The following is a 23,676-nucleotide window of genomic DNA, read 5'->3' as shown; positions in this document are numbered from 1 at the left end:
TTCCTTTTCCCAGTACTGGAGATACTCTTGCCACCCTATCGCTATCACTTTTGATATGCTAAGAGTCAATGTGCCGGCATTCAGGTGATGGCCTCAAGTTCAAGAGGACGAGCTGGGGAGGTCACTTGGGCTTCACTGTCAAGAGCAGCTGTAGGCAAGAGTGCTGCCAGCTGAGCGCTAACAGCTGAGTACACTAATGTCACCATTCGGGATTATCCTCGGTTACGCTGGCTGACTTTAACCCTACGCACTACCCTGTTTCAGCCATGGCTAACCATGATGTCAGCCTCTTACAGACAGAACGACCATTGCTGCTTTCGTTACAAGCAGTTGCCCACATACTTTCCCTTTACGCATTTTCAGCTTAAAAAGACTGACGTTTGGGGCTCAGGTTGATCTTCCTTCAGTGACCTGGAACACGCAGCTCACGTCAGCTGCTCAGGCACTGTCTATGTGACCAGCACCTGTCCCACCACCTCCCTAAGTGCTACAGATACTGTTCATTTTAAAGCCAAGAATGGCAGGTAGATGCTCTGAAGAACACTGCTTCTTTCCCCAAGGGAGCACCACCTAAGAGAGAAATGAAAATCAATTTTTCCAAAGCGAAGAGCAGAGGAAGGCCAGCATTGCTTGTACGCCCCTTGCCACAGCAGGAGGTATCACTAAAAGCCTGCTGCTGCACTTCAGCAGCCCTGCGGAAAGGGGACTCTGCTTTGTTTGAGTGGGTGTGGGGTGCTGCATCTGTACCAAAAGACACCTTCCTCCTCTCCCCCATAATGCAATTCATAAAAATAGCTCAGATTTGTTATTCAGCAACTAAAATGGAAAGAAAAGGACCAGGCAACAGAGATTCCTTTTAGTGCAGATCTAGAAGACAGAAGAAACAGATTGTTACCCTAACATGGCAGAACAGGAAGGCAGGCATTTTAACTCTCCCAGTGTCAAATCCTTGTTTCATTTGGGAATTATTATTTTCATTAGAGACACCTATTTTCCCTTCATGTACATTATAGCTCAAAGGGACAAACTTCCCTGTCCCCCTCAGCTTCACTTTCAGTTTATATCATTTTCTAAGCCAAGACTAGTTTTTCCTGAGACTGCAAGATAAGGGGATGTTCAGCTTAAATTCAGAGAACCCTGCAGGTAGTTGTTTAGTCAGAAAGAACAGAGAGGGAAATTTTGCAAAACGGATTTGTATACCCAACATCCACCCACAAGCAACACTGAGGGGTTGGCCAGGAGTTTACTGCAGAGCAGTCCAAACACACCTCACTCCCAAATTTAGTCTCCTTTGGAGCCAGTTCCTCACCTTTGTTTGGATGTTACATGTTTAAAAGGACGAGACATTGACCTGGGGCAGATCCTCAGCTTGCTGACTCCACCGCTCCATCAGTGTAAGCATGATTCACACTGGAGTCCCAGGCTTGTTGCAACCACTACATCTCCTCAGGAACAGAGTGCTGAACGGTGACTTAAGTTCACTTCGGTGCTCCCATGTTTCTGCCACTGTGTGAGATATTCTCTGCACAGCAAAGCAAGTCAGGTCTTCGGCCAAAAGGGCCCAAGCCCAAGGTAACATGGAACAGCCTAGTCCAGCAAAGTTTCACACATCTTCTCCAGCTGGAATGAAATATTGGCAGGCAACTTGCTCATCTTGCATAGCTTTGTCAGCCAAGAACACTTCAGTCATCAGAAAACATGCACAAGGTGCAATGAAAAGCCTTCCAAGAGGAAACAAGCATCTAGCTTCCAGGAGAGAAAGTGGGAGGACTTAGAAAACAATTAACATTCAAGTTGGAAAAAGAATCTTTTTAATGATGTGTGAATTATGTTTGAAAATATGCTTTAAAATATGCTGCCTAGAGGGGAACCAACAACAGGCTGTATGACCAGGAAAACCAAGGTGGCATCATTTTGGAGAACATGACTGCAAAATGCTTAAGCACAGTTTATAGGATGTTTGAAAAGAGAATTTTCCCTGAAAATACATAGCAGTCCTGCACCACGCACACAGAAGTCCACTCACCCTTCACTGCGGCAGATCACCAGTCTAGAATTAATGCCACGGATTGTGTTAACCTTCTTGTTTCCTCAAATGTGAATTACTACCAGGCAAAAAATGGAGAAGCTTTATTTTCTTTTGGTGTTATCACTCAAGCAAAACCACAAAGCTTCTCTAGGTAGCAATGTGCTCTGTAGTGCTAAATGTCATGGCCTCCCTGTTTTAGAGGGGAAAAGTAAAGTCCAAAATTGGGGCAAGACTGAGCACCTCTGATGTGCTGTGTCACGGCAGCTACAGACCACGAGGCCTGCTTAAATTGGAGATACAGGAAAGCTGTAGGTCTGGTCTGCAGTTCTATTCTCCACACCAGTTTCTTCGAAGTGCATCAGCAATAGCGTGCTAAAAAGTGAAATGGATTAAAGGAACAGAGAGCTGACCCTTCCAAGAAGATCCCTTTGGAAAAAAATGGGCTTTTTGTTTATTCATCTTGACAATGTCCTTCTAAAAAGGTAATTTTGGTCAATCCAGGGTTTTAAATACTTTTTATTTAAACTTAAATGTAAAATATGACAACAGGAAAATGGGCATCATTCAGCAATATCAGTTTCTGGTCTATAGAGGAAATTAATAAAAACCATCAGCATATGAAAAAATAAATATGAGTAACCATATGGAAAACAGGAAAATCAAATTAATCTTCAACAACACAGACAGGTATAAATGCTGAAATGTTGCTGCACAAGGTAGAGGTAGAGGTAAACCAGACTTTTCAGACCTAGAACAGTTTTAGATCTTCCCCACCCCTATGCACACACTCCCAAAAGTTCCTGTTGCCAATAATTTAATTTGAATCAACCTGTCAGCCTCATCAAACTCAAACGGGTCTGTGTGCTCCATGTAATGCTCTGAGCCGGAAAACTATTTCAGTTTTTGTAGAAATTAGTTGCTAAGCAACCTGGCCCCCTGGTTTTGTGACTTGTGCAGCAAGGAAAGAGGCAGGAAGCTGGATTTTAGCTACTACAAACCAATAAAATGCTCTCTGGATGATGTCCGCTAGGACGAGTAGATGGTAGAGCCCTTTTAGGAATTGCAATAGTCCATCAGCTCCTTGGTGATGCACCCGGAGAACACTCAACGCCACACCTGGAGCTCCTCCACTGAAGAGAGCATGGTCAGCAGAAAGATTCCAAATCAATAGGTACTCACTGTGGGGAGAGCCGATTGCCTCATACAGTATGCTGATACCAAAAACTCCCACAGTAAGACACAACCCAAGAACCCTCTGTACAAAGCAGCAAGTATCTCGACATAATGAAATATAAAACCTAAAAATTGCACCACACACGGATTTTCCAAACAAACTCAAGACAACCGAAGTCAGATCGTACAAACCATTAGTTAAAAAAATACCTTCTTGTATATTTTGAGAATAAGTGGAAAGAGTCTTCGTGCAAATGTTCAGCCTTGATCAAGCAGAGGACGTAAAATCATTGTAAACGTATTAGTTCCTTTCTCATCTGCCATATGCGCCCAGCATTATCTATCTTCTGCAGTATGATTAGGGTTAGGAAATCTGTTTCTTCTGTAAATATCACCCTTCAAGTTCCACTGATGTACCATCAAGACACTACTGGTGTCATATCCCACAGCTGTTAATACAATAAAATATAACAACATAATGAATAATGGTAAAAGATAATAAAATATAGTATAAATGTCATCTTCAAATAATTTGCACTTTTTTTTTTTTTTTTTTTTTTTGCTTAAGGGAGGCTATGTGGTTAGAGGTGGATGCAGCAAGCCTGCAGAAGTTTGATTTTGTTTTCCAGCACTCATGTTAGACTGGAGGAGGTTGACCAAATGACATTCTGTACGTCACTATGCTTTTACCCTTATGAGCCAGGTTCATAGCTGGCCTTAAGAGAAACCAAAAAACCCCACTATATTGCTAACTTGAATAATTAGCATAGTCATAACACATTGTGAGGGGTGTTTTAAAAATTAGTCAAGCTTTCTTATAAACTTATTCATTATTTTAGCTCTTTATCTAGCCACACAAACGGATTCGCCATGTTGAAATACAGTTTGTCTTCCCAGAGGAAAAGCTACAGTCAACACTTGTCCCAGCCCCTTCAGGCAATAACTTCATTGGACCAAGACCTCTTTGGTCCATACTGGGCAGAAGTCCATCAGTGAGAGGTCTCTGGGTGGAAGAAAGCAGGTAGAACATACTTGCAACCACACGGAGAAAGAAGGGGAAATGAAATACAGGAGCTAGAGCAACCTCCTCGCTCCTACCTTAATAACCTTGTCTGTCCCCGAGGTCAATAGCCATCCTCTGGTGGCATCAAAGTGTACGTGAACGATGTTGTGCTTACTGTCGTGGAAAGTAGCCGTGGGTGCCCGCCTGAAGAAAGAAATCCAAAAATCAGCAAAGACTGTGACTGCAGGATTTTCCCCAAAAATGCTCTCTATTGAGGAAGGAAGTATTTGAATGCTGCTGCAAGTCATTAATTCAGCAACCTCTCTGTAAACTCCACTTTGAGACCTTTCTGGCATGCGAGGAGCAGGGGTGGAGGGCCCTCTTTCCCTCTCAGTTTGGTAGGCACCCCAGAGGCTTCTTTTGCTGAAAGAGCCCAGGGACCACCCTGCTGGGCTGCTCCCTCCCAGAGCCTCGCATCTGCCCAGGCCCTCCCAGAGGCAGGAGTTTTGCCCTGCTCCAGTGCAAACGGGCTCAGTGTTCACACTTACTCTTCATCTGTTATGGAATCGTGACAGCTATCACAGACCCTCACTTCGAACTCGAAGCCCATCAGCGGGATGGAGGAGCGCTTGGAGCTGCATTTGCCGCACACAGCTTTCCCACACTTCCGGCAGTGATGCTGTAGGAGACAACACGCAGAAAGACTTTTTCAACCACAAACCCAGATCTCTTCCAGGGAAGATAAAAACACGCAAGGACCTCAGAATAAATGTGGGGGGATCCTACTTTTTTTCCCCTTCTCCACTACCTGGGGCAGCAGCAGCTGATCAGTAGCATGGACACTGGGAAGTGGCAGATAAAGCTCTACCCAGGCTAGGTGGACTCTACCTCTCTCCCAAGCCCCAGGGTGACACCATACACCACCCAGTAAATCATCGCTGTCTCGACCACTTGACATCTGTGGATGTAGCTGTGGGTCAGGGCTTCTACACTGAGTGTGACCAGTGTTACAGGGGGTTTTCAACAGGATAGAAGGTGGAAGAAGAAAGTCCAAGCTGTCCTCTTTTCGTTAGCACAGCCAGAGATGGGAGGGAGGACAGGTCAAAGAGTCCCCCCTATGCACCCAGGAGATGTGTCCCAGCCAGCCAGGCATCTGCTGCAGGGCTAGGAGCTGTAATTACCCCTGTCCCTGGGAGTCTCACTTTGGGGTATAGGGGATGACACCACCGCTCAGCAGCACGTGACACATTAAAACATCTCCAGGTTGAGACAGGACAGGGCTACATTAGTGCAATGTGATTCTGGAGTCCCATCCCAGCCTCTAAGTATAAACATCTACCACCTAATCATCTCAGTCAACTCCTTTGGCCATTTTCAGTCCCAGAAGCACCAGTGTTTCTGCATTTTGATGCTACCCATCTGGCGTTTTCTCATGCACTGGCTGTGTAGGACAGCAAGGCTTGCCTTGCCAGCTGCAGGAGAGCCAGGCTCTGCGGTGATGAGCATTACATAAAGAGAAGATGCAGCTCAGCTCTGCCCCAGACACCTGAGTTCTCCGAGCTCCATGAGAACATCCCTTTCAGTATTTTTACACCCCTTTCCCAAAGGTCTGCGATCTGCAGCCCTCTCCTGCTGGGCAGGAAAATGCAGCAACATGTTCCAAGCAGACCAATAAGCCTTTTCCAACACAGCCTGAGCAGTTACAGATGTTTACCCAAGCTCATTGAAAACAGCTTTGGTTCCAGCACAATCTCCAAAAATCAGCTGCAAATTTCTTTCTACAACACATTCAACTAACAATAAGCAAAATCCCACAAGGCTAAAGCCATGGATGGCTCAAACCCAATTTACTCAGCATTTGCTATTGGGACTGGCTGCATTAAAAAAAAAAAAAAAAAAAAAGGAAGTGTGTTCCTCTTGCCTACAAAATCAAGCCAGATCAGAGGGGAGCTCATTGTCCTACTGTTGAGCACTCAGTGTAAGAACAAAGTGCAAGGTCTCAAGACTTTAGGGGAAAAAAGGTTACTGTGATCTATTATGAGACAGAAGCCCATTTGCGCCTTGTTAGTACATCAGAGGACCAATACAAACCTGCCTGAGGCCTATTTTCTTACTGTCCCACATTTGCTTGAAGTTCCAGAAGAAAGGTTGGTCACATTTTTGACAGGAGTCACTGTCCAACCACTCTGGAGTCTGCAACACACAAAGACACAAAGCGGGAATAAGCAACAAACAGAAAAACTTCCAATGGAGCCTAGACTCAGGACAAGAAAGATGTATTGGGGTGCAGTAATGTCGTCAACTAAACTTGATTAAAACCCCCCATTTTCACAAGAAGACATTTTGACTGTTCCATGGGATGTCTTTCTTGGCTCAGCTCTGAGCCTGAAGGACACAGGAGGGACATGTCTCACCCACATCACAAAGCAGCATTTGATTATAAGACCATAAAAAATAACCCAGGAACAAACAAGCCTCCCCCACCTCTCCAAGTTTGGAATTAAGCATATAAAAATATTCTGTCCTGTCTGGACAGCATTTACCTTCTGCTGTTGCTTCTGGTAGCAACTGGGGGCAATTAGTATTTCCAATAGCCAAGCTACTCATCTGGAGGAAAGGGGAAGGTATCTGAAATGCTGATGTGGATTTTATATTATTCTTTCTTTCTTTCTTTCTTTCTTTCTTTCTTTCTTTCTTTCTTTCTTTCTTTCAATACTGTGTGAGATGCTCCTGCTGTCAGAGGTATCTGTGCTACAAATCACACATAGGGGTGAGACAGATGAGATTCACTCGAACAAGCCTAAAACCTAAACCAGCTCTTTTCCCTCCTTTTACAGAAAGATGATGGAAGAAAAGTCTTCCATTTCCTAATGCAGTGTGTAGCTTTGCACTCACACTGTGGATGAAGAGGCTAATAAGATGTAAAGAAAAGAAAGAAAATATTAAAGGCACTTCTCTCTCCTGCAGCCAGGTTTTCCTGTGTGGAGTAGCATGAATCAGACGCCCTGTAGGGAAGCAAGTCTTGCCAGATCCTGAAAGAGCTCAGGAAACTCCTGAAGTGGCAGGGGGACATGTGGAGGGGCAGTCGATCTCCTCCCCTACATTTGGGTTCCCTGACACTTGTCTTGCATTGAGCTGCTGGGGGACATGCTGTGTGTCTCCCCATAATGTTTAGGAAACCCTCCGGGGGATGGGACTCTCAGGAAGGATCTTGGTTCTTGACTCCTCTCCAGCTGGCTGTCAGTCCATCTGTCCTAACCTGGCCTAGTGAGAGCGACACTCTTTCCCACAGATGACTTCTGCTCCTTTCTCTGCCCCACCAGGACAAGAGCTCAGCCCAGGGTTGGTGCTGGCAAGCAAGTCTGTCCTGTCCCCTCAGCAGGGCAGCCCCAGCTAGACCAGGACAGCCCTGCCAGCATTGCCTTGGCACTGCTGCTACACATTCCCACCAGCCCCACCAACCCCATGAGATTTAGTGTTTAATAATATTTGATACTTTGTGAAGAAGTGCTATTAGCAAACTGCAGTTGTCTTATCAGAGCCACTGGCTTCTCACGTGCTGCAATTTAAAATGGCAAGAAACACAGCTGAGATTAAGAATTAAAAATAATACAAAAGCCAGGCACAGATAAGGTAAGGCTGGTGGAGACCCTCAGCTCCCAGGATAGATTTAACCCCCAGCAATAAAGCAACCTCCTGCTTCAGCTTCTTCTGCCAGTTTACTCTGAAGGCAGTTCATTCTTCTGGGGCAAATCCTGGTCCTTTCTATCGACAACAGTCTTTCTGTTTAATGCCTACAGATTTACATCCACGTGTGTAAGTTTCTGTCTCTTAAGCACCTGAACACTACAGATGAAGAAGACATTTTGCTTGTGACAAGTAACCGTTTTGTAGTCAAATAGAAGCACAGCTTCTAGGGTCTTTCAGATGTTGTCTTCTTATAGCTTTTTAAAACCAGAGATTAAAATAGAGAATCAAAGGTTAAAATGGCTTAATTCACTCTAATGCAATCTCAGAGATGCAGGAAAACCCGATAGCGTCAAAATGAGTACTGAGCACACATCACAAAGAGAAAACCCTTAAATAAGAGCAAAGATACCAAAGCCAAAATTCAGAAGAAAATGTTCTAGGACCCCAAACCAAGGTTGGTATTAAAATCTCAAAGGTTCATGTTTTGGTGGTGGTTTTGCACCATGAACACCCTATTGCGCTACTGATATAACATGAACAAGCCCATATAGCCATAGTTGGAGAAAGCAGTGCACCTGTTAGCACCTGCTGCTAAGCCCTCATTTAGCTAATTATATCTCTCCTCCACTTTTTAAGCCAGTCTTCTCACAGCATTGCAGCCTGTTTTACAAGCGAGTCCTAACCCTTACTGTAGCCTTTCGAAGGCAGCGAATAAAAAAGGTTTTCATTTCTGAATGTTTGAGTTGCAGCAAAAAGGAAACATCTGTTGGGAAGGAGGAAGCCGCTCTGCTTTCGTTTCACTTTTGGAGCTGATGACATAATTGGCCATTAGATTAGCAATTAAAGAGAGTGAACTGGAATACTAATTCACATTAAAAAAGGAGCTCAGTTCCTGCCTAGGCCTATTTCAGTAGTTTTTTAAAATCCAATTTTCCACTTAGCTTTTCTCCTTGCTCCAGGGAGACACACACGACCCGGGGAGGCCAAAACCCTTGAGAACCAGCAAAGCTGGTGAAAGCACATGCTGCCAAAAGCCTTGCTCAGTCCTACCCGCTGTGGGGACTCAGGGTGCCTTCCTACCCCCTGTAGGAACAGGGCAGAGATTTGCTGTGACTCATGTTACCAGGATTTGCCACGCTGACGCCTGACTCACTCAGCGCAGCGCTCGCTCCCCCTCTCTGAGTCAGGTCTCAGAAATTGCCGAGCGGAGGCTGCTCCCACAGCACCAAACACTCGGGGTGCGTTTTTGCACCCGCTTACATTCGTTGGCTGTGCAGCACAAAAGCAATTAGGAGTGCGTGGGTGAAATATTATTGTCTGGATCAGAAAAGTCATCATTTATCCTGCTTCCACATGGTTGCACCAGAGGGATGCAAGACCAAGTAGTGGCTGAGATTGAAGCTGTAGTTAAATGTCTTTTTAGCGAGAACAGGAAAAAAGAAAAACCCTGGATTGCAGGTTTCCAGAGATGACAAAGAGCTTTCCTGTTTTGTTTTCTTTAAAAACCCTGATAATTATCAATCCATCCGTTTACCTCTGAACTGATAATACTTTTCATGATGTTCTGAAAAACAAAGCAGAACATCTCACAATGCCTTCCTTAGAGGCTGTCTTTCAGAGCAGTAATGTAAAGGGTAGGAGACATTTAGCAGCCTACTTAATACACATTTTCTGCCAGACAATTTCCCCATACCATATTATCAAAGGCATGGCATAATTGCTGTATAACAACTGGAGCATGTCCAAAAACATTTTTAAAGCCTGGAATGATCTTGTTTAGGTTGAAGGTTGCATATTTTGGAAAGGCTCCTTCTTCCCAAGACTGTTTCAGACCAAATCAACAAGAACCGAGTATCTACCTCCTGCCTCTCAACATCCATGTTCCAGACGACAATTCCCCCATCTGCACCACAGGAGATGAGCTGCCGAGTGTGGTGAGCATAGGAGAGAGACTGAACTTTATCGCTGAAAAAGAAACAAGACAGTTACTAATCAACCATCTATGGCTAGTATACAAGTAAGTGTAGAATAAATAAACCAGTATAAACCACTTGTTTACCCATGTTTCCCTCCTGCCCTCACTGTACATGGCACCCATCGGATGCAAATCAGTCTTTGCTCTCCAGCTGGGACCAGAACCAGAGTGTTGCTCATCAGGGTAGGATCCACAAAAGCAAAGACCTGTTCTGGTAACTACTTTTGCTGCTCCGGAGATGGGAGTTCCCAGCTGCACTGGGAAGTCTGAACAGAGCTGCAGCTAGGGACCTCTCCGAAGGCACAGCTGGATGCATAAATGCAGCCCCAGTAACGTACCTTTCTGTCAGAAAGTCAGTAACAACTTTTGTTTTTTTAAATCTCTGCAACATTCAGGAACAAAGCACTGAAGAACTACTGAAGATTTTCTTTTAGCACTAACAAGCATAGAGAGTTTCATAAATAATATAGGAATCACTAAATTGTTCCTAAGCCTTCCCAAGGTAAAGTGGAAGACATAGGTGCTTTTTCTTCTTCTTTTAAGGAAAAAGCAACATGGGAGAAATAATTCAGTTTACACCCCCAAAGCTGTGCTCATACCTTCATAAAAGAAAGAAAACTAGGCCTCATCTCAAGCTATTTACAAGCTGGGAAACAAAGACCATACGACACTGTAATGGAAAAAAAAAAGTTATGGGGAGACAGTAACTGAGCATACAGTGACTGGAAATAACCCACAACACTTGGTTTTCTTTACTGCCACCACTGGTCTTGTCTACCCAAAGCACTTCCGTGCTAACACATTTGCTTGTGCATATGGCTGCTCCTCCAGAGACGAATGAGTTTCCAGAACACCTGCCTTCACAGCACCCATGGAACCATCAGGTGAAATGTTTCTTAAGTCCTTTAGGCTCAGGTCTCTATGCTGTATGCCAGCCAACAGCTCTGCCACAGATTAACATCCAGAAGCTAACTTCATATTAGGAGAACCAATTTCCACAGCAATAAATCTAGCAGCGGTACATTAGCAAGGACCACTGGTAGGGTACAAGGGTGATCTGGGAATTTCAGCAAGAGCTCTGCAGTGCTCTGAAATCCCAGCAGCATCCAAATCGCTCAGCAGAGTGCAGCATGACTCAAAAGAAACGTATGAATATGTAAGAAAGTGTTAGACCAAAACCACCATGGGATTTTGCCTCTCCAGGCCTGAGTCTGGCATGCAAGTCCCATGTATATGCGCTCCCAGTACACTGAAACAAACTTGTTGCATTGCCAGTTTTAAAAGGCTAGGAGGTCATTGCAAGCAGAGCCATTCTGATCTCTACTCTCTGCTCAAGACAGGCTTACTCTTCTTCAAAGAAATCTACTATGCTACGCAAATGTGAGGTCTGTACGTGCAAAGATGAAGCCTCTTTGCATTGAGGAGATGGCGAGGGCCCCTATAGGTAAAGCACGTTACTTAGAATTCAGAATGTAGGTAAAGTAGCATGGAAAAAGTTAGTGTGAAGGAAAAAGAGACTAATTGTCCAAGCTTGATGCTCCCTCTAGGGGAAGGAAAGACTTTGACACCCAAAAAGTGAGAATTTCCCAGCAGCTGTTCTCATTTGAGGACCCTCCTCTTTCCAGCAAAGGTGCAAGCTCTGGCCTAACATGCTTAGGACTACAGATATTGCGCATTCTTTCACCACCCTTTGCACACTCTGAAACCAGCCTGTGGGTCCAATGCTGAAAAACTTATTCCAGTTGTATGTGGATCACAGGGAGTCACACATACAAGCTTGAGGCATGTGAAGACTGTAACCTTTGGGCTATTTGTTTCCAGATGTGGCTTCTGCCTTCAGCCTGTCTCCTGTAAAAGCAGGAAGAAAGACTTTGAACGTACTTATGTCCTTGCAGCTCGATGGCTGTTCCTTTTCTTCCTCCAATATCCCACATTATAATGGAATGATCAGAACTGCCTGAGAATAAAACTCGTTGTATTGGGTCCCAACAGAGAGCAGTGACACCACCTGAAATAGAAGATGCACACAACAGCCATTTTCATTACAGAAAGTGGAAGACAGGAATGTAGCTAAATATATATATGTAAAGATACAACAAAAAATCCAGAGAGAGTGTGATTGAAATGCAGGTCTCTTCAGGAAAGGCCATGCAGCCACTGTGCTTGCCAGTTGAAAACAAACAGCCTGGAAAACCTACTGAAGCCTCATCCTGCTCTTCTGCAGGCAGAGGGCTCCGCTGCCACTCGCATGGATGAATCTGCTGAGCAGTAAAGCGTGGTAGAAGGATGGCCACGGTGTGACTACACAGCTTTTCATCTCCATCATTCCCAGGAGATTACAAAAGAGAAGCAAGTGTGGAATATTATAGGCATCTTCACAGTATCCTAGCATGAGGACTGAACTATCTTGTGCTACCTCGTGATTGAGCTATTAGCGTTCAATCAGAGAGGAGGGATATGGAGAGAAAATGCTGAGGAATGACCATTTCTTCTGCTAGATGGCAGGATCACATCCCAGAGTTGCTGTTTTTAAAGTGTGATGAGGCACAAGTCCCAGCAGCAAAACAAGCAGTTAGTGCCTCCGAGATGTGCCTATTCCACTTGGACAAAAGTGACTACAAATATGGGTCTTTCCTTGAGGAGCATCCTTTCCCCCCAGAATTACCACAACTTGTTCTAGTCTCATTCTTCTTTAATTAGAAGCTACCAATTGCGGCGTCTTCTGCCATAGAAGTTTTCTGATCAGAAGTCTGATCGCTCTCATTTTTACCAATAAAGAATAAACTTCCCTAAGCTGTAGTGATAGTTTCAGGTCTATCTCCCTTCCGTGCTACACACTGACATAAGCCATCCTAGTGTTTCACAGGACAGTCAAAACACCATGACACTAAGCACAGATGAAGAACCAAATTGGGTCTCCTCCTGAGGCCTTACCTGTGTGTCCCTTAAATGTTGTAACAAGGCTGCAGGACTCTTGCTCTAGTTTGAGTATGGTCACTTGCCCAGAATGATCACCAACAAACACATGCCGGGTTTCCACATCAAATCTGATGGATAAATGCTGAGGAAAATACTTATCATAGAATAGAATCATATCACAGAATGGTTTAGGTTGGAAGGGACCTTAAAGATCATCTAGTTCCAACCCCCCTGCCATGGGCAGGGACACCCTCCACTAGACCACGTTGCCCAAAGCCCCATCCAACCTGGCCTTGAACACTTCCAGGGAGGGGGCATCAATAACCTCTCTGGCAACCTGTTCCAGTGCCTCACCACCCTCACAGTAAAGAATTTCTTCCTTATATCTAATCTAAATCTACCCTTCTTCAGCTTAAGGCCATTACCCCTTGTCCTATCATTACATGCCCCTTGTAAACAGTCCCTCTCAGCTTTCTTGTAGCCCCCTTCAGGTACTGGAAGGCTGCTATAAGTTCTCCCAAGAGGTTTATATACATTGCTTATACAAGTTTTGCATTCCTTTCATGACTTGTTAATTCTTTTAACACGAGTATACTGGAACCTTGTGATAGCACTCCAGTCTCAAGGAGGTGTTCAAAGGGTACTTTTAGGCATCAAGCTCATATCTGTTCATATTAATAGTGCAGTCTCCCTAAGAAAACCAAAGAGTGAGAAAAACCAAGACTATTCCAGAGGCTGTAATTTGTGTTTTTGTTATGAAACACCTTTAAAGTAGCCCTTCACCATGAACAGAGGAGTCATCTCCCCAGGCTCTCTAACTTAGGTGCTAGAGTTGGATGGTATCCACTCTCTCTTTTCCTTCCCAAAATGGTATAAAGTAACTATTACTAGTTTTCTGCTTGTATTGGGTTTGCATGGCAAGGTTTTGGTAGCAGGAGGGTGTCCTGGTTTCAGCTGAGACAGTGTTAATTTTCTTTCTAGTAGCCGGTACAGTACTGTGGTTTGGATTTAGGATGAGAATAATGTTGATAACACACTGATGTTTTAGTTGTTGCTGGGTAGTTGTAGTGTCTACACCCAGTCCAAGGACTTTCCAGCTCCCCAGGCCCTGCCAGGTGCACAGGGCGCTGGGAGAGCACAGCCAGGACAGCTGACCCAGCCTGGCCCAAGGGACATTCCCCACCATAGAGCGTCATGCTCCGGATAGAACTGGAGAAGCGAGCGGGGAGGTGGGATCACTGCTTGGAAACAGACTGGGCTTCAGGTTGTTTTTGCAGGTGGTGACAATTGCATTTGTGTATCACTGGTTTTATATATTATTATTGTTGTTGTTGTTATTCTCTTCCTTTGTTATCCTATTAAACTGTCTTTATCTCAACCCACAAGCTTTGGGGTTTTTTTTCCATTCTCCTTCCCTTTCCACTGCAGCGGGAGAGGGGTGAGCAAGGGGCTGCGCAGTGCTTAGTTACCAGCTGGGGTTAAACCATGACAGGGGGCTACAGGGGTGGCTTCCATAAGAAGGTGCTAGAAGCTTCCCCTGTGTCTGATAGAGCCAATGCCAGCCGGCTACAAGACGGACCCACCACTGGCCAAGGCCGAGCCCACCAGCAATGGTGGTAGCACCTCTGGAATAACAGAGTTAAAGGAAAAAAAAAACCTGCGCAACTGCAGCCAGAGAGAGGAATGAGAAGATGTGAGAGGAACAACCCTGCAGACCCCACGGTCAGTGAAGAAGGAGGGGGAGGAGGTGCTCCAGGCACTGGAGCAGATATTCCCCTGCAGCCCCTTGAGAAGGCCATGGTGAGGCAGGCTGTCCGCCTGCAGACCATGGACATTGATGATGGAGCAGATATCCACCTGCAGCCCCTGGAGGACCCCACACCAGAGCAGGTGGATGCCCGAAGGAGGCTGTGATGACGTGGGAAGCCCATGCTGCAGCAGGCTCCTGGCAGGACCTGTGGCCCCGTGGAGAGAGGAGCCCACGCTGGAGCAGGTTTGCCAGCAGGACTTGTAACACCGTGGGGGACCTGCGCTGGAGCAGTCTGTTCCTGAAGGTCTGCACCCCGTGGAAGGGACACATGCTGGAGCAGTTTGTGAAGAACTGTAGCCCATGGGAAGGACTCATGTTGGAAAAGTTGGAGGAGGACTGTCTCCCATGGGAGGGACCCCATGCAGAGCAAGAGTGTGAGGAGTCCTCCCCCTGAGGAGGAAGGAGCGGCAGAGACAACGTGTGATGAACTGACCACAACCCCCGTTCCCCGTCCCCCTGTGCTGCTGCAGGGGAGGAGGTAGAGAAAAATTGGGAGTAAAGATGAGCCTGGGAAGAAGGGAGGGGTGGGGGGAGGTGTTTTAAGATTTGGTTTTATTTTCTCATTACTCTACTCTGATTTGATTGGTAATAAATTAAACTAATTTTCCTGAGTTGAGTCTGTTTTCCCCGTGACAGTAATTGGTGAGTGATCTTTCCCTGTCCTTATCTCGACCCACGAGCCTTTCGTTATATTTTCTCTCCCCTGTCCAGCTGAGGAGGGCAGTGACAGAGCAGCTTTGGGGGACACCTGGTCTCCAGCCAGGGTCAACCCACCATACTGCTTTTTAATTATAGTTAAGTTTACAAATACAACAAAAGGTTATTGGTTTATGTCATATTTGGGGAAGTATCAGCTACATCAGGTGCATCACACATCATCTTCTAAACTGAATAAAATCTGGACCCATTCAACCACCTGACTGGAACCACCTAACTGGACAGATTCTGACCTCTTCATCCAATTTAATTCCACATTCAGAGTCCACACTGCTTATTTAAGGAGCAACTGCTTAGCATTGATTTTATGCACACAGGACATAGGGGGGGAAATACCCCACGCTCCTGGTTCTGCCAAGCTTTTTGCAATATTTGTCAATGATTCTCCCTGTCCCAGCCCTCCACCAGCATGATCTGATTACCCAAATTAAAATGTCCTCCAAAATTTTGAATCACTTATAAATTGTCCATTCTCTAGAGAGATTCAGGAAATACAGGACAAATTCCTGCATCATGCTTTCAAAAGTATTTATCATTTAACTAAAAATTAAGTTCAGTCTTTATGCCATTTAGATTGGCTGACTGACCAGATGATATAAAACAAGTCCATGTTCAGAGAGTAATTTTGAGTCATTCTCACTTCCCATAAACTAGGAAAACACACCATCTATACCACGTACATTATGGGGCACTAAAAAAGTCTGTTTATGCTAACCCCTGGTTTCAGCCTAAGAGCTCATACTTTTCCACTTCCCTTTTCATTTGCAATAAAGCTGAATTAATATTTCTTTTATTGTCAGGCAGCTGGGGCAGCTCTAGGTGAATAAGCCACTTGAGTGCCATTTCTGGAGCCATTTACTCTTTAGTTAACCCAAATTCTCAATACATAGTGGGCTGTTCCTGAGCAAAGGACAAGTATTTTATATTAATGTCATTTAATTTTTACCATGCATACACACAGGCACGCTGACCTGATCACCGACCTACTTTGCTACTGCTAATTCTTAGAAGAAAGCATGCGCTGCATGTTTAAATGAAGGCCCTGTCCATATTTATTACAATAGCAGACCACAATAGGTTGCAGGTCACCCATTGTTTTGCTCAAAAATGCTTAGACCTAAATATGCCACCCCACATTAAGGAGACAAAGCAAGGAGTACAGACAGTTTTTAAAATTGGCTTTAAATAACAGTTTCTCTCACAAAGCTCTGAATCTGTACAGGGCACAAAAATTGGAGAACAACTAGAAAAATAAACTAAAAGGGTTGTTTGATTGCCAAAGAGCAGAAATAAAACTGAGAGCTCAGCAAAGGATACTGCAGGCCACAGGCGCCTGCACTGGTGCGGTACCCTCCCAGCCGCTGGCCGCTCTCCGAACAGTGCCATGTGAAGTGTTTGTCTTGTCCAGTGCTTAACACCCACTCCATCTCCAGGACAAAGAGAATCATCATGACCCTGCTTTGATGAGCTGAAAATTAAGCAGACAGACATATAATTTTGCGGAGAACAACACGGGAGCAGAAGACCACTGCAAATACCAACTGCACACAACCCCCCCACTCCCTACTCACCCACTCACCCGTCCCTACAGAGGAAATTGGTGTTTAACAGTCCTGATAACAGGAGCTACCATGCAAGATTGTAAGGTCCCTGCTCTGCATGTTCAGCATTTGCATGAGAAAGAGCAGAAGCAAGACTTAATTCCTTCCACGCCTACTATCTTCTGCAGTAGCACAAGTCTTCCTTCCATCATTGTATCATCACCAACAAAGCTGCCATTGTGGGAAGCACTCTGGGTTCTACTTAAACCTCTTTGGAGCTGGTTTTATGACAGCAGTGCAGACGCCTATGCTGCTGCTCCTCCTGCTGTGAGGTCTGGTGAATCTGGGCTGCGGATTGTGGTATACCGGCAGAACGATAAGTTACAGCACAGGCACAACCCTGCACTGAAGCAGTTTTAGCATTGCATGTAAACCAGCTAAAAAGGAAATTGGAATAAAATAAAATAAAATAAAACCTAAAAAGATCACAGCTGGGCAAGATGAATAAAACAGCTGAAGGAATAAATTTCTACTGCTACCTAAATAAAGCCATCAAAAGCTTTTCATTAAAGCCAGGGAACCCAGGCTTGTACAGACTTTTTTTTTGTATGAATGACCAGTGGGTTTGGTCGTGAAGTGCTGATTGAGCCGACTTTTTAATAAAACAAGTGGCTAGAAAGACATACAGAATTATTCCCAGCTGTAACTTAGCAGTGAATGCCATACTCTTCAATCCACAGCCCTACTGGTTTATTACTGTTCTGAGACCCGGCAACATGTGTCGCACAAAGCAGGCTTCTTGTATTTGTTTGTGTAAAAGCTGACATACTGGAAAGATTAAATATCTTTGAATGCTTAAAAACCAGCTCAAAACCTGCATTTGAAATGCAGAGAAATTCTTCAGAACAGTATGGGAACATTGCTGCCTGCCCTATATAAACATCCAGCACAGATGAGAATTCAAACCCTACAAGGGGAACCAGTTGTAGCAGAGAATAGGAGGCTTGCACAAGCCAACATCTGCCCCTGATCCACACTGCTTTTTAGACCCAGATTCCCTGAGGAGGAAAGTCAACAGATGCATTAGCACAAGTTGCTGTAACTGCGATTGGCTGCTGGACTCGTTTACAGCATCAGACTTGAACCGTGCCCAAATGCTTTCACCCTCACCCATAGAAAAGGTCAGATTTTGGCTCTCATTTCCATACACTTTTAAACTCCAGGTCTGTAATCAGAACAGAGGGATGGTGACCACCTAGGAGTCACTTGAGCTCTTTTAAACAGATCTTCTCTCCACCCTCCAGATTTCTTCTCTGGGAAGAAATTCAGTGACCCCATGGGTGGCTAATGCTTGTCTTTACCTATTTGTTGGTCTCCTTGGGAGCACCTGCACTAGCTGGTGGAGTGGTAAATGCAGAAAGGGCCATGATGGGATGCATGCTGCTACAAGCACCTGATGGGCTTGTATACACGTCCCTGGGGCTTGTGTGCACCAGCAGTGTCGTAGACAGACCCATGCACTTCCAGACGATGTGCAAAGCTGGCTGAGATCAGGCTGTTCAAGGCCTGCCCAGTGATGTTTTCTCAGTACATGGCAACTGCTACTGTTAGTGTTGGCTTCACATGGTTTGAACTGGCCATGGGGATAGCTGGCAACACCCAACTCTCCTAAATCTCCTCCTAAAACTTATTCTAAAAGGCAGAGCTTGTACCTTTTGCTAGAAGTACTGCCAGTGGATGGTGAGGGAGCTCTCTGGCAAGTAAGGAGTAGACACTAAAGAAATATGTACATGCCAAGAGGTGGAAGGGGTGTACATGATAGCTTTTCTTATCCTCCCTCCCAAAAAAGAGCTTTCAATTCAGCACTCTTGCCCACCTGCAAGTACTGCATGTATTAACTGATGCCAACACACACACGTTGATGGCAGAAATATCTGAACCAAGTGAAAGAGCACAGTGGAGGCCATCTAAGTAAGGGAGGAAAGAGAGGACAAATGCAAGTAGAAAGTCACCTGTCATTTAAGGGAATTTGACCCATGTAAGGTTTAAAGAAGCAAAATGTCAGAAGGTTGGAAGTTGATAGTAGAGCAAGGAAGAGGTCTGGACTCTAGGATTAACACAGGTTCAAGGTCATGAAGCAGCAAACAAAAGCTGTTCCTTCATCCATGGAAGGTTTGATCACCATTTGTGTGCAGAAAAAAAAAGGGGAGTAAACACTTCCAAAGCTGCTCACTGCAACAACAGCAGGATGGAGAAGGGGGGATGCAGGATACATGTGGTCACAGTACAGAAAAAGCCACAGCAAGCACCAGGCAAGAGCAGATCTGTGTAAGCAAGCATGAGAAGAGAGCTCATGTGCGGTGGAAGATTGTGCTGTACAGAAGGTAGAGAAGCAGCAGACAGGAGAAGGGAGCAGGTCTGCATGCAGTAGGAGGGTGGGAGGGAGCAGAGGGGCTGCACTCCTGCTATGAGAAAGCAGCAGCAAGCACTGTGCAAAGAGCAGGTTGGAGAGGAGATAGAAAGGTTCTGCCTAGAGAAAAGCAGCTGCAGCCAGGAGGCACACGCTGAGATGTCAGCATCCAGAGCACAGGAGAAAGGATCGTTTGTGCTGTGTGTAAAGCAAAGGTCTGAGAAGCACAGACAGTGCACAGCCACGCACAGTGCAAGGAAAGAGGTTGTGCTGGGTGAACAGTGAAAAGCAGCAGTAAACACTGAAAGACTGGTAGAAGTTATGGAAGTAGTAAGAAAGAAAAGCTTTGCGTGTGCAAGAAAGGCACAAGAGAAAGGGGAAAGCAGAAGTAAGGACATGGCATGAGCTGGCCTGAAAGCAAGGAGGCAAGAGGATACTCCCGAGATGGGCAGGCTGCAGAAAGCATGGGGTAGAAGCAGATCTACAAATTCTGCTTGGCAGAACAACAGCACGTTAAATAAATAAATAAATAAATAAATAAATAATTTTTTAAAAAAGCAGGAGCTGTTATATCATCCAGAGGGGGCATGGACTGGAAACATGGCCCCTGGTAAGAAGGGGCTGGCAGGGGCTGGACGCCAAGGCTGCTGCCGGGAGGGAAGGGTTTCTTCAATACCCATAGTCTTGCAGGAATGCAAGAGGAGCTGCCTGGGGAAAGAGAAGGTTGCTAGGAGTGGAGGTTGTCTATGCCTGCAGCTGGTGCTGTGGCTGAAGAAGAGGGGACAGTGATATTTATGAAAGATTGACACAAAATGAACAGTTGAATTTTTCAGAGCGTCCCAAATGGCACCATTTAAATGCTTGCACCACCCCTCCTCACACAAGGGAAGGAGTTAGTGCCTGTAGGAGGCCCATGACCCATGACCCACCCCAGAATCCTGACTAACACTGTGTCACATCCCCAATCTCTGTGTTTTGATCCCTTTCAAGAAACAGAAAATTTCGCAATTCCAGACACTGTGTCGCAGCAAAAACTGCACAGAGCACAGCTGACCATGTATGCTGCCCGTGCTGGGCTGCTGTACGACACCAGACCTGGCTGTAGACCCCTGCCAAGACCAAAACACAGCCTATGCATGTGCTGTCATTCTCTGTCACTAGTATATCATTTGGCAGACATATTCATGGCCTTTCAAGACACAATTAATGTTCTTTAATCACTACGGTAGCTTCAGCTACATGTAGTAATACCTTGTTGTGGGAGATGATCAATAGCCCACCAGTTGTCAGGCAAGGTGATACTTTTAAAGAGCACTGCTGAACGTTTACAAAGCTGGCACACACAAAACCAGCCAGCATGGCTAAGCTAAATCCCCTTGGTAGGCTAAATAAAATTATTTACTCCCTCTAAAATATTTTTAAAGAATATAAAGGCCTTACTTGAAAACTGTAAACAAAACCAACACTTTTAAAAAGTAAGGCTTTTAACCACTAGAAGGCCACCATACCAAACAAAACTACGTGTTCATTTTTTATTATGTTTTCCCCTGCCCCAGGGCTTTGCCAAGATGCTTATGCCAACCCATATACCTCAGTATGGCCACACGAGAAAGGTGTACTACAGGGATGGGATTGTGGAGGGGAGTCCACCCGGACCAGGTGAGAAAGGTTCATCTCTGCTGAATCACGACATGCCTACCCAACAGACTATGTGGCCCTTCCCTGTGTATTCTCCCAGAGAGCATGGTGAACATGGGACTCTTTCCTCCTTGCACTGTGCCAGCAGCACTGCTGGACTCTGGCCCCAGTGATGCCCCCAGTTAGCCCAAATCCAGTGTCCTGGATGGAGACAACTGTAGCAAGAAGAGCATGGAAGTGCCTACCACTGCATGGTGCAATGGAACTGCAGGAACTTGTGATTGAAAGCAGCTCCCAGAGCATCTTGCTTTTGTGACACTTCCCCAGCACCCCGGATCTCCAGTATGTGTCTAGCTAAGCCCAGGGAAGTGGCAGGAGGAGTGCTGCCCTCCCCCACCAACAAGCGGTGTGAAGAGCGGAGAACCAGGGAGCATGTGTGTATGGATGGGGGTGGCGGGAGGCACAGTGCTGTGGAGCAGCAGGCAGCCTCAGCTCATCACTGCGCTGCAAACAGTGGGGAATCTCACTTTGTTTTCCTCCTTTGCACTGTCAAAACCTGCCCACTGCAATTGCCCCTTGGGACTTTGGGTGATGCTTTCCAGTGAAGCTGAGGCAAGTTGAGATTGTCCCTGGGCTGCTATAACCTACTTAACGCTGCGTCATTGCTGGTCTGGACAGAGGACCAGCGCAGAGGTGTTTGTGTAACTCAGAACGGGTTGCCAGCACTGCTGGTAAGCTGGGCAGAGTGTGTCTTCACACGGCAGCTCTCCTCCCTCCCCATGTCCTGCCTGGCTGTGTTATGTGGCAGATGTTGACTGCTGTTCCAGTGAAAGTTTCCTACTGAATCACAATGACCCTTCACTGAGTCTTGTCCCTCCTGTAGCAATGAACTGAGACCTGCCTTCCATCCTCTCTGGTCACCATTTGCAGCACTCACAGCAGTCTGGCTTCCCTAAGCCAGCAGTGAGGGGAAATAAAAGAAAAGAAAAAAAGTATCTCCAACAGTACCTGAGGGCACTTTTTTCCAAAATCAAACTTTTGCCCACATGGCTGGCAATGTGCAGAAAGCAGATCACCAGCTCCACTGCTTCTTTAACCCTTCCACAGAGGGTAGATTACTATACAGACATCCCATACACATGAATCTGGGGGATCCCAGCAACGTGGAAGCACCACGCTTTCCTTCCACTCCCAAAACTAGGTCACTTACATACTGCCACTATTTTTTAAATTAGGGGAACACAGTCTTCATCAGCTAAAACAAGGAAAAGACCAAACATCAAACTCTGGAAGCGAGGGAGAAAATGAGGCAGGGGCTCCATGCCCCTGAGGGACACAGCAGGAGTGTCCCATGCACTGGCTTAAGCGCCTGAAGGCAGACACTGTCTGTGTGTTGGGACTCCAGTTGGGACTGTGGTCAGTTGTACAGCCTCTCTATTGATGTTAACGGACCCTCATTACAGTCCTCTGCTGTCCAGCATTTGGGGGATGCCATCTGAATTCTTGGGATTCTCCCACAGGACAATCCATGGAGGTTCTCCACGGCATCTTACTATCCAAAGGCCTCCTCCAATGCTCTGCAGCAGCAGCACATCTGGCACACTGCAGCAGAAGGCCATGAGAACAGCTTTAATCTCTTTTTTTTTTAATTTTATGAGGGGTGCTCCCCAGGCCTTGGGTGGGCTGGCACAGTCAACTGGCTATTCTGCCATACTGCCAAGATATACGTTCCCCCTTCCAAAATTTTCAGCCTTTTCCCTGAAGAGCTCGGCAAGAAGGGTGGCCTCATGCATATGTTGTTCTGCATATGCAGAAGAAAAGATTTCAGCTCACCCTTCCTAGGCTGTGATTAGCCTGCAAGATTGCATCCAAGCATGCAAATGCATGAGCTAATAACAAAGAGGGCTACAGAACACTCAGTAGGACTATTCAGTGCAACAACCCTTAAATATGAAACCTAGGTGTGTCAAACTTTGGTGATTGTGGAGCAATCACAAATTCAGATACTAAAGACTTGTACAGTCAGGCTGCAGCAATCTTATTTAAGATTCACGTATATTTTAACATCATTGGATATTTTTCTTCAGTTTTTACAAGCTAAGAAAAAAATGCAGGCTTTCTAGCTTAATTTTACAACATACCAGGCATTCATGACAGAACTGAAATAAAATGCTCAAAAGCTGATACATGTTAGCCATGCTCTGCAAAAATCAAGATTCTCTTCATACCTTAAAATCTAAATGTTACAAAGTGATCACCAGAGCCTCCATTTAGAGATTTAAATTATCCTCTCAATGTTTCCAGGTATAAAACTCAAAATACATGAGTAAATACATATTTTAAAATGTATGTGAGAAATCTCAAACCAACATGTCAGAGGTTTCTATACAGAAACATAATGTAATATGATATGATACCATATAATATCATACCCTTTCTTAGTCTAACAGCAAAAGAGACATAAGAATAATGTATTTGTTACTTTCATAAGAATACCTGTCCCAAGTGCAGTGTCCTTTAGAGGTTTGACAAAGATAAATAGCTAGGTTTCTTAAAACATCACATTAGTGAATATCAGAATATAATTAGAAAAGGTATGGATTAGCATTTCTTGACCTTTTACTATGACAGGTATTCACTGATAATCTTGACATTACTGAAGCTGACAGTTATTGAAGTGTAACCAGACTAACCCCAAAAGCTACAGTCCTAAATGCCCCAGCCTAAAAGATGGGTTAGTTTCCTAAGTTGTTTCATTAGATACATTGGAT

The 23,676-nt window shown here is 45.2% G+C and overlaps 1 protein-coding gene across 3 annotated transcripts in view; it reads right to left on the bottom strand.

The window, feature by feature from the left end:
* Window positions 1–1,797: 1,797 nt before the first annotated feature.
* The window catches only part of WDFY2 (WD repeat and FYVE domain containing 2), a 72,132-nt gene continuing 50,253 nt past the window's right edge, over window positions 1,798–23,676 (bottom strand). For 2 of the 3 annotated variants that reach the window (XM_075741894.1, XM_075741895.1), the window contains exons 5-12: window positions 16,634–16,784; window positions 12,805–12,917; window positions 11,752–11,878; window positions 9,755–9,860; window positions 6,297–6,398; window positions 4,754–4,884; window positions 4,301–4,409; window positions 1,798–3,651 (exon numbers count right to left, since the gene is read on the bottom strand). In XM_075741894.1, coding sequence (XP_075598009.1) covers window positions 3,622–3,651; window positions 4,301–4,409; window positions 4,754–4,884; window positions 6,297–6,398; window positions 9,755–9,860; window positions 11,752–11,878; window positions 12,805–12,917; window positions 16,634–16,784 — 869 coding nt within the window. In that variant the 3' untranslated portion in view covers window positions 1,798–3,621. The remainder of the gene's footprint in view (window positions 3,652–4,300; window positions 4,410–4,753; window positions 4,885–6,296; window positions 6,399–9,754; window positions 9,861–11,751; window positions 11,879–12,804; window positions 12,918–16,633; window positions 16,785–23,676) is intronic. The other variant, XR_012833335.1, reaches the window with a different exon arrangement.

This window comes from Balearica regulorum, chromosome 1, assembly GCF_011004875.1.
Source record: "Balearica regulorum gibbericeps isolate bBalReg1 chromosome 1, bBalReg1.pri, whole genome shotgun sequence".
Taxonomy (NCBI): Eukaryota; Metazoa; Chordata; class Aves; order Gruiformes; family Gruidae; genus Balearica; species Balearica regulorum.
Note: the sequence above shows the minus strand (reverse complement) of the source record. Positions and strands in the feature narration are given on the sequence as shown.